Below are 10,997 nucleotides of genomic sequence, written 5' to 3' on the forward strand. Positions count from 1 at the left end.
CCTCAACCTTTAGAGGTTGTTTTTTTTAAATTACTCTTATTTCTGTCATCTGCAAAACTGAATTGTCCATTTAAGGATACGAATCCCATATTTTTCTGTTATTCTATAAATTTGAAAAGAGCTTTTATTTCAGAGTTAATGTACTGGTAGGTATCGAATTTTAGTGCACAGTCTAGAATTAGCATTGTTTTTGTGTACAGTTGGTTGAATAATGTGGTGTTTTGTCTTTAGCCCTGATGAAGAGGACAGAGATACAAGGAGAGTCTCAAAAGATGAAAAAGGTATGGTTGTTGGTATGTCGTTTGTGTGTTTTTTTTTTTTTTTTAATTAATGTACAAATGACTTGGAAAAAAGTGTATTACAGGGTATATTACCTGTCACACCTATTATAACCTAAGTCTTACCATTTCTTGTGAGTCAGTTATGGTAAGTGAATATTCAAAGGAGCAAATAGAATAATAGTGCCAATTACTTTTTGACTTGCCTTTCTTGCATTGCTAATTTTTTGTCCTGTTAATTCCCTCAATATTTATATATCTTCACTGTAATAGTTATATTGGAGTCCCACTGGCTTTGTGAATGGTGACAGGTACTGGCAAGACCAGGATTTATCTGAAAAATCTCAACAGATGCCTGAATCTGTAGGCTTAGACTCTGCGTGGCAGAGTCTGTTGAGGGCTGTTAGTTCATGGAACTTTGAATGCAGTTGTAACATAGACCTTCAAAGCATGAATTGTAATGTCAATTCATGTAACTTCTGTAACCTTACTAGCCAACACAGCTTTTTTTTTTTTTTTTTTTAAAATCTTAATTCTTTTGTGAATTAGCATTTAATACTCCATTTTTCTCATAAAACTAATTGATGTGTAGGAATACAACATGTAGCAAAAAACTTATTAAGACTACTCAAATGCACTCTGAGTTCAGAAGTTCATTTTTTCAGACTGCAATGTATGTTGATTTTAAGATTGGAAGAGGTAGAAGTAAAATTGCATTTGAAGAAAAAAAAGTGAGGTTAGTAGGGCAGTTTATTTTTTGCTGTTGAGTTCTTTTGCTACGTGGTCTTTCATGTTTGACTTTTTGTACCTCAGGCCGTGTGGGTAGTGGTTCTGGCAGAAATTTGTGGGTTAGTGGACTGTCATCCTCTACTAGAGCTACAGACTTAAAGAATCTTTTCAGCAAGTATGGAAAGGTATGTAGCGGTTTTGTAAAGTAACCATTTTATCAACTGAAAAGAATGACCTTAAATGTAGCCCTTATTTTTCCTAATGCATAACTGGGAAGGCTAAGCACTTAACTTTTTCATGTTCTTTTGAAACTATCTGAAAGTAGCATACTTCATAAGGATTGTCTGAAATTGGGGGTGAGGGCAGTATCTTTGTATAGACACCTGTAAAACTGAGGCAATTCTCAACAGGAGAGAGACTGGTGGTGGTTGTCATCTAGTGTGCTATAGTCTGACTATACCTATTGGATGTTCAGTGATAGTTAATGCTGTTTTACACTGTTCCGTTTCAAGGGGTGTTCCTTTGAGAAATCTCATTTTTGAAGGCAGGCTTCCATTTGTTCTTCAGTACTAGTTGGGATATGAGAGCAGAAGTTGTGGAATGGAACTCTTTCTATGGCCTTATTCCCTTGCTCTTAATATATTTCTGAATGTAAAAGTTTGTGTCACTAAGTACATACTTCTGTGCTATCAGAGATTGTCATAATTATTTTTATTATCACACCCCTGCTCTCCTCTGCTTATGTATGTCTTAAGTTACTGATCTGCTCAGCAACTTGAAGATGAATTTATGAGCTGGTTATTATGGTGTCCTTTTTCCATCAGAGCTCTAGCAAGAATCTGTTCCACAATCAGATTTATCTCTTTCATAGTAATATGTGTTTGCTTTCTGCTTTTCTCAGAATACATGGAATAATCCTAAATTTGAACCTTTTCAGCTATGTTTGTTTTGCTGTTCACATCATATTCTGTGGAGTAGTCTTTAGTGAGGAAATTCTAGAACATGGTTGGACCAACAGTGTTGACATCATGTTAAAATGATAACCTTTCCTTTGCTGCCTGTCAGGCAAGCCTAGCAACATCATCTCCTGAGAATGCTGATGGAATCTTGTGTGCTGAGCATATTTGCCACTTATTAAAAGTGGATGTGTGCTATACTGTGTGGTGCTGCTAGATAGAGCCACTCAATGATTAAGTTAGAATGTAATTGGCAATAGATGTGCTAACACAAAATAACTTTTTGTCACCCAAAGGTGGTTGGCGCAAAAGTAGTGACAAATGCTCGCAGTCCTGGTGCTCGCTGTTATGGCTTTGTTACAATGTCAACGTCTGAAGAAGCCACTAAGTGTATTAATCATCTCCACCGAACAGAGCTGCATGGAAAAATGATTTCTGTGGAAAAGGTAAGTGGTAAATATTCCATGATGGTGTAATGAAAATAAAAGTGTGCAAGTTTAATGTCTGTCTGTTATTATAAAAATATTTCTGGCTAAAATTCTAGGCCAAAAATGAACCAGCTGGGAAAAAGCCTTCAGACAAAAAGGAAGGTGAAACAAGGAAGGAAAAAGACAGGCACCATTCTGCAGAGTCCAAATCTGAAAAGTAAAGTGTTTTATTGTATTTTTCTTTATTTAAAGGCCACTTGTTTGAATGCAGCCATGTGAACAAAGTGAACAGTAACTGTTCTAAATCTTGATTTGCTGCTTCCTGCTGCATCTGAAATAGGAGAAATACTTGAAAAGTTGAAATTGGTGTTTTACAGCAGTAAGTGCGTCTTAATTGGTCCTCTTAGGAGAAATACAGAGCTCTTCAGGGTTTAGTATCCAAACTTACCACTTGTTTTGGAAAGTAGCAAACCATCTCTTTTCTATATAAACCATTATTTTTATCAGAATTGTTCATCCTCCAGTCTGATTCTAGCTTGGTCTGCTCTCTTCACTGACAAATATTTCCAGGATTTAGTCTTAAAGATGGTGTGCTTGGTTAGCGAGTGATACTTCAATATTTGTTTTTCAAGTGGTCTGTTTCCTTTGAAAGTGGCATTTTGCTTTACTACTATTTGTTCATTCATAAAAGTTTTAAAACTTGGTAAAGGAGATGCTTTGGGAGGCTGGCCTGCTTACATCAGGTGTTTAAGGTATTTGCTTGCAAAAACTCTGGCAGAGCTTGACCTCTGTCTGGATGCCCCTCTTCCCTCTATGCTAAGAATGAGCTTTACTTGTAGGCAGAGCAGAAGGCTTTACTTTTAGCACTTCAAGCCTCCAATTCCCAAATCATAAGGGTTATCTGTTGTGTATTACTTTTGGTCAGCTTTTGTTTAGTATTGATCGATACTCTTAATCATGCATACAAGTAGTTGTTGGCTTCAGCACAGCAGCATGGATGGTGTTGTGAGTAGGTTTTTTGACAGTAATTTTTGGAGGGTTTTTGTGTTGAGTGTGTTTTTTGTGGGTTTTGGGGTTGTGGTGTATGTGTGGGTTTTTTTAAACATGATTAGCTTGATCAGAGTTGTTATGTAGTACTTTTGGTTAGGTTCTCTATTAAAGCAAAGTTTACCTATAGGTCTGTTAGTATTAAGAAGGAGGAGAAGACTGACAAGAAAGATGATGCTAAGAAATCAGAAAAAGACGGAAAAGACGATAAAGAGGGAAAAGAGAAAGATGAACAAAAGGCCGGATCCTCTGATAGATCTAGGACAAGCAAATCGGGTAATTATAGCCACCTTTCAGAAACGTTTTCAAGGCTACTTGTGTGTTGTTTGTTTGGGTTTTTTTTAAATTACAAAAAATGGTGCAAAAAAATCTAAGTGACTGTGATAAAGCTCCAAACTTGCATCCAAAAAGAATTTTTGTCAGTTAAGTTGAAAATGGAAGAACAAGTGTAAACATACAGAATGACTGATCTGAAGACTTCAGCTTCTGCAAACCTTAGTATTTGTATTAGATGTGATTCATAATTCAGTAAAAAGACCATGAAGCATGCTCAGTAATACTGAGGTTTTCCCACTCAACAAAAACCCAACAAAAAATACCTTGAAAGCTCTTTCTGCTTTAAATAATCGAAGTGTTGAACTGTGAGTTTTTATGGATGTATCACTGGGTTTAGACCTGACACTGTGTGGTTCTGTGTATTTTTCTGTGTGGTGGTTTTGGGGTTTTATTTTTATTTTAATATTTTGCAGTCAGAAGAAAGCAAATTAAATTTGCTTTCTTATAGCTGTCGTCCCTGCCAGAAAACACTACTGTAACTTTGTGATACCTTTATTGCCCCCTTCTCCCAATTGGCCAAATCTTGGTAAGCTTTTTAAATCATAGATGTGTTCTTCCATAAGTTATTTAAGATCTCAGTAAAATAACTTTTACTCCTTAGTATCTTGATGGTTTTAAGTCTCACAAGAATTTTTGAATGTCTCGAATATTTCTTATTCTCAGATGTATCTTGTTTTCTAGCAAGTCGAGGAACTGAAAGGACAGTGGTAATGGATAAATCTAAAGGAGAGCCAGTTATTAGCGTGAAAACTTCTGCATCAAAAGAGAGGGTAAGTACCACTTTCAGAGAAGCCTTTACATAAAAGTAGGTGTCAAAGAGCTTTATATGCATATGGTTGAAGGTGTTTTTGCCTTGCATCTTGGGAACAGTTATCCTTTTATCACTTTTTAGAAAGCATTAGGTTGTTAATGGTGCTGCATAGATACATACTTACACATCACCTTTATAGTTTTTGTCATTTTTGTCCTAGTTGTAGTAGAGTTTCAGTATGAAAATGGTGTTCAGATAATGTATTTTGCTCAGCCTGGAATGTGGTGACTGGTGACCTTTAAAGTGGTATATCATTTGCCACTGATGCAAGTCAGACCATGTGCCTTTAGTATATATATATATATATAAAATTTCAGTTCTAGCCAATTTCAGGGTACTTTTTCCTGACTTACTTTTCCATGCAATTCCTACATAGTTTACCTCTGCATAGGTAAAAGAGTCTGTTTTGTTCAAGTTGGTGTAAGGTAGACCTTTTGCCTAGGAATTCTATCTAAGAATGCACTGTGTTCAGCTAATGTATTGTTTTTATTTAACTCAGAGTACAAAAAGCCAGGATCGCAAATCCGAGAGCAAAGAAAAGCAAGATATTTTGTCTTTTGATAAAATCAAAGAACAACGAGAACGAGAACGTCAGAGACAGAGGGAGCGAGAAATCAGGGAAACAGAAAGACGCCGGTGAGTTTTCCCAGTTTCACTCTAAATTTTGAATTAGATTTGTTTTTACTTCCCTTGACTGTATTTTGAATAGGCTGCAAAGTAGTGCTGGCCCTCTGACATGACTATCTCAGATCAGTTTGATACTAATTTATTGATAGAACAGACATAAAGCCATATTGTGAAGGATTTTACTACTGAAATCAATCCTTCTCTAAGCCTGTCTTTTCAGGAGACTCCTGTTGAGTCATCATTTTTGTAGGCACTTTACGGTCACACGTTCTACTTGATCAGATTTGAATTTCCATACTATATTTTTCCCTGGAAGTACATACTCCCTGTTAGTCAGACTTCAATCTTAGGACACAGTGTGCTCTATGGAAGGTTTTTCAGAGCTGACTTGGAGTAGATATGTGTTACTTCTTGCAGAAGGCTTAACCTTGCTTCTTTCATCTGTATGCACTTTTTTTTTTTCCCTTCCCTAAACTAAGCATCTGCAATGTATTAGAGAATAGATCACTGCCCTTTAAAGCAAGTGGTGGGAAGAACACAGAAACTTAAAAAGAAAACAAGAAGCCCCACACAAAACAAAGCATCGATAAAGCTTAGACTTGGATATTTTCTTCTCAGTAGAAAATCTTTTTTCTATTAGAGAGAGAGAGAGGCGAGAACGAGAACAACGGCTTCAAGCTATTCATGAACGGGATGAAAGACAGAGGCTCCAGAGAGAACGAGAACGACTTGAATTTCAAAGGCAGCGTCTTGACAGAGAGCGCTTGGAGAGGGAGAGGCTAGAGAGAGAAAGAATGCACATAGAGCAGGAAAGGAGACGAGAACAGGAACGAATCCAGCGAGAGAGGGAAGAGCTTCGACGACAGCAGGAACAGCTACGCTACGAACAAGAACGGCGATCTGCCATGAGAAGGCCTTATGACCCTGACGGCAGGTAACGGTAACTGCAATGAGATTCCAAACTCTCCAGCCACATCCAGTAACAGATAGGGCGTTCTAAAGCCTGTGTAAATTGTGAGTACTCCTGCTAAAGCAGACATGGGAGTTCAGGTCTGAAAGTATTTACATTTTGCTTTTAACACTTTAATGTTGATCTTGAGAGAGCAAATGTCATACTGGAATAGCTGTAAGCACAGTTTTATTACACCAGGTTTAAAATTCTTATTTCCCAAAGGTGGATTATGAACAACAGGAACTATATCAACTTTCCAGCAGGATTGCTAGAGAGAACAGATACTCATTCTCTTCTTAAGTCAGCACATGATGAAATTAAGCTTTTTGTATAGTGTTGATACACCTGGCTTCCTCTGAAACTAAAATGTGATACCTGCTTAACAGGCAAATTATAAACCAAAAATGATTGTTTGGGTAACTGGGTTGAGTTGAGGTTTGATAGCAAGAGAGCAAGAAATGAGGATTGTTTTGAGATTACTAATCATGACCTTTGCAGGCGAGATGACCCCTACTGGCCAGAGGCGAAGCGAATGGCAATTGATGATCGGTATCATTCTGAATTTAGTCGTCAAGACCGCTTCCACGACTTCGACCACAGGGATCGTGGTCGATACCAAGATCATTGTTTGGACAGGTTGGCAAGGCAGTGTCTTTTCTTTCTATACCTTTAAGGAAATTGGCTGTCCTTCTGCATCATACTAATGGTTTGAAGGATTCCAAAAGAGAAGAGCAAAACAAATCACCTGTATACATTTCATGTCTGATTTTACACCTGCTTGCAATCCTGTGTTTCCATTGTTTATGGACATAGTTGAAAGAGCCTGCCTGCATAAAGATTATAAGCCTCGTAGTTTGCTGTGATGCCGAGGGAGATCCTACAGCTCCTCTCAAGATGTGTGGAAATAAGGATTCATGTGTGTGAATCCTTGTTCATTAGCCTAAATTTTAGCCATTTCCTTTTGCTTTAAGATTTTCTCTACTTCCATCTGTGCAGCCTAGCTAGTGCAGATTTTTAGTTCCACAGAATGCAAAAATACTTTCTGCATAGTGCTGTTGAGACTTCTGGTTTGCTTTTAAAAGATCTTTGACATAAAGCATACCACTTTGGTTTTGCTTGTAACTCATTTCTGATACTGGTAGCTTCACTCGGTATTTTCTCTTGGTACCACTGAGTACCTGACCATGCCTCAGTGCTTACCCATATTACACTAATAGATGTTACTTTCATCTCATTCTATGCTATGAAGTAAGAACTGACTTGAATATCTTAACACTAAACAAACATTGGTGTTCAGATTTACAGCCTAACAAATATAAATATTCATTCTCTATTTCATATAGACATTGGAGTTATGATTACAGTGTCGATTCAGCTGAAAGTTTTGTTTTGTTTTGTTTTCCAGAAGAGATGGCTCAAGAGGAATACCAGATCGAGATGGGCAGGTGGGTTATACCCATATAACTATTCCAGTTAGAAAGCCAAACAAACTGACCCCAAAGCAGAAAGGACACAGTGTGCGTGATCCGTAATTCTTAAATGCAAACACCAAAAGCAACTGATTTTGTACACTAACTTGTGGAATGTAAGTTACTAGCTTCTTGCTAGGGCAGTAGCCCCGACTGGGGCAGAGGGAAACCTCCAAGTGATGGGAGCTACAGTATGGGATCTTTTCAGGCTGGTGTGTGGTGGTAGAAGTTTTCTGGTTAACCATCTTTGGTGTCTATATTACATTAAGAGGTAGTTACCTCTAGTGCTTTACCCTTAGCTGATGAGGGATTCCTTCTCTGACACTTGGATAAGTGGTTTGTAGAAAATATGGAACAAGGCAGATGACTGCAAAAGCACAGGTGTGAAAATCGGTACCACGATGGTATACAAAACCTTTAATTTCTGAAGAGGCGTAGGGAGTATGTAGATATTCTATGTAAAAACTTGAAATCTGGAGCCGGAATGTTAAAACCCTTAAAAACCCCAAGCAAACAAACAAAAAGGCTCTACAAGAAACCCTACCAAACAAAAGCCTCCCACCACCAGGTGGAGTGGTACCTGTGCTATGAAACAAAATAAATGCCTACTATGAACCATGCATAGTAGCAACGATGGAACCAGTAAAAAAAATGAGACAGTTACTATTGCATTTTCTGACAGCTTATAGAAAGGCTGCCTCTGAGGACCTGAGTTTTTGCAATCCTAAAAGAAAACCTGTATTGATTCTAAGCCTAACTGTACCATTTGTCTTCCAGCATTACCCAGATGAACGCCATGGAGGGCCTGATCGTCACTCCCGGGATAGTTGGGGTGGTTATGGGTCTGACAGAAGAATGAATGAAGGGAGAGGGATGCCTCCACAAACCCGGTTAGTGCATATGAAACAAAGGAAGTGGTTTGTTGGTTATTAATATTTTAATGCTTGGTGAATCTCCAAATGAAGAGTGACAGTGGAAGCAGTTTGACAAGTGTGAATCCTCTCTTCAAATAGTTTCTTTGAGCATCTGGAGAAGCAAGGATTTCACCCATGTAGCTTCCTGGTGCATAAAGAGAATGGAGCATTGTAGTGAGTAAGGAAGTGCTGCTTAGTTAGCTAAGCTCCTAACTGTGGTTCTCTTGTAAATAACTCTTTTTCTACAGATGAGATTCAGTCCTGTACCGGATGTTCCAGTAATGACTACAGAGGTCTCATTTGTGGCTAGCGGTCATATTTTAAGGAAATCAAGTCAGAATCTCTGCAACAGTGAGGGTGGGGAACTGAGACTCATCTGGAATCATAGTGGTTTCTCTTTAAACGAGCTAATCGAGCTAGGCTTGTTCCAGGTGCATGATGTTTGGTTCTACATAAATACACCAGTTAGAGGAATGGTGGTCAACGAGTTGTTCCATATTTAAGTATTTCAGTACATTGTGATACTAATGATGTCTCTGTAGATGAGAAGAAGAGCAAGCTTTGTTGTGCGAAGGATGCTGCTCAGCAAGTTTCTCACCATTTCTTTTTGACTGGTTATTATTGCAGTGATTGGGTGGCTATAAGATACAGATGAACAATTCAGTACGCGTCTGTATGGGGTACGGTGTTTGGCTTTACCCTATACTGATAAATGGAGAAGGGACACATCTAGAAGATGTTCTTTTATTTTTTTAAGAGATGGACGTGGCTGGGGAGATCATGGTCGAAAGTTAGAGGGGCACCAAGATCGTTCATGGCAGGGAAATGTGGATGGAGGAATGATGGGACGGGATCATGAGAGATGGCAAGGTACACTTGCTGCTTACCAGTGTGATTGTGGTTTTTTTCTATGAATTACTGCTGCTGAACTCTTAGCAGTAGTTAAAATTCCTGTGGAGCTTTAACAGCATTACCAAGAAAGCAAATAAAATTCTGGGAACAAGGTGTCTTTTTTTATTAGGAAAATACAAAAGTCTGTATTTCCCCCCCCCCCTTTTTTTTGTTTTGTTTTGACTTAGGTGGTGATAGAAGCATGCCTGGTCAGTCAGGACCAGGCCATGTGATGAATCGAGGAGGGATGTCAGGGTAAGATGCTTTATCAGAGTGCTTATAATATTTTGGTGATACTTGACTGATCTGTATAAAAGAAATTCCTTTGTCAGTTGTGAAAAATAATACTTTTAGCTTCTACTTAACTATGGATTGGCAAGAAAAAAAAAAACTAAGCAAACGTCTTTTCTCAGAGTTGCAGTAGTATTAACTGTTCTGGGCAATTTTCAATTTATCTGGTCTTGGTTTTAGGCGTGGAGGCTTCTCACAAGTTGGAAACCAGAGCCAGATGATGCATAGTAGTGGAGTACAAGGAGTGTTCATGGGCCAGGAGCGGACAAATAGACCAGCTGAACCCCGTTTCACCCGCCGCTACTGAAAGCACTATATATATACACATACATATATATTTTATTTTTTTTTTTTAATGCCAGATGACAATGGTGGTGAATTTTATTAACCAGGGTCACCTTGAATTTGTGATTACAAGACCCAAGACTGCTGTCACATTGTAGCCAAATACTATGTCAACTTGTTGGTTTGGGTTTTTTTTTTGTAATAAACCTGTTCTTGCTCAAACATCTCTTAAAAGTTTCTCTCTGTGAAACATTCCATTTTTTCAAAAATAATAAAATCACTTTATGGCTACTGATTTATTGTTCGTGAGTTTTGGCAATGTGCCTCTCACTAGGGGCTTAAAAGGCAATAAAGGAAAGACAGTCTGCTTTCAGGACTGTAAGATTCTAAGGAAGGAGATGAACCTGTGATGGTGTGGATGTGTATGTCTGTATCTGCATGTGAGAAAGAGGGTTCAAAATGTTTTTTTCCTTATTTATTTCTTGGCCACTTGTTACTCTAAATGACTATGAGTAGAAAGCAGTGCTGTCCTATCCCAAAGAAAGGCGGGAGCCCTAGTCTGTCAGTACAACTTATGTGATAGTTTTTCATAGAATCATAGAATGTCTGGGCTAGAAAAGGTCATCTGCCCCACCCCCCCTGCCATAAGCAAGGACATCTCCAACTAGATCAAGCTACTCCAAGCTTCATCTGGCCTGATCTTGAATGTCCCCAGGGATGGGGACTCCACCACCTGTCTGGGCAACCTATTCCAATGGGTTATCACCCTCGTACTGAAAAACTTTTTCCTAATGTCTAACCTCAATCTACCCTTTTCTAGCTTGAAGCCATTACCCCTTGTCCTGTCACTACAAATCCTTGTGAATAGTCCTTCCCCTGATTTCCTGTAGGCCCCTCTCAGGTATGGTGAAGGTTGCTATAAGGTACCCCCAGAGCCTCCTCTTCTCCCGGCTGAACAGCCCCAACTCCCCTCAGCCTGTCCT

The 10,997-nt window shown here is 38.6% G+C and overlaps 1 protein-coding gene across 1 annotated transcript; it reads left to right on the forward strand.

Moving 5' to 3' along the window:
* Window positions 1-231: 231 nt before the first annotated feature.
* On the forward strand, window positions 232-10,036 carry LOC103778917 (scaffold attachment factor B2-like; the record flags this gene model as incomplete). Its single annotated transcript, XM_008946537.1, has 14 exons — window positions 232-281; window positions 1,092-1,192; window positions 2,260-2,409; window positions 2,508-2,608; window positions 3,569-3,714; window positions 4,456-4,544; window positions 5,085-5,221; window positions 5,853-6,146; window positions 6,663-6,800; window positions 7,570-7,609; window positions 8,411-8,523; window positions 9,305-9,417; window positions 9,627-9,693; window positions 9,910-10,036. Coding segments are annotated over 14 exons (1,666 nt in total), but the record flags the coding sequence as incomplete, so codon positions are not given.
* Window positions 10,037-10,997: the final 961 nt, after the last annotated feature.

The sequence above is a fragment of the Merops nubicus genome, unplaced genomic scaffold (assembly GCF_000691845.1).
Source record: "Merops nubicus isolate BGI_N331 unplaced genomic scaffold, ASM69184v1 scaffold20170, whole genome shotgun sequence".
Lineage (NCBI taxonomy): Eukaryota > Metazoa > Chordata > Aves > Coraciiformes > Meropidae > Merops > Merops nubicus.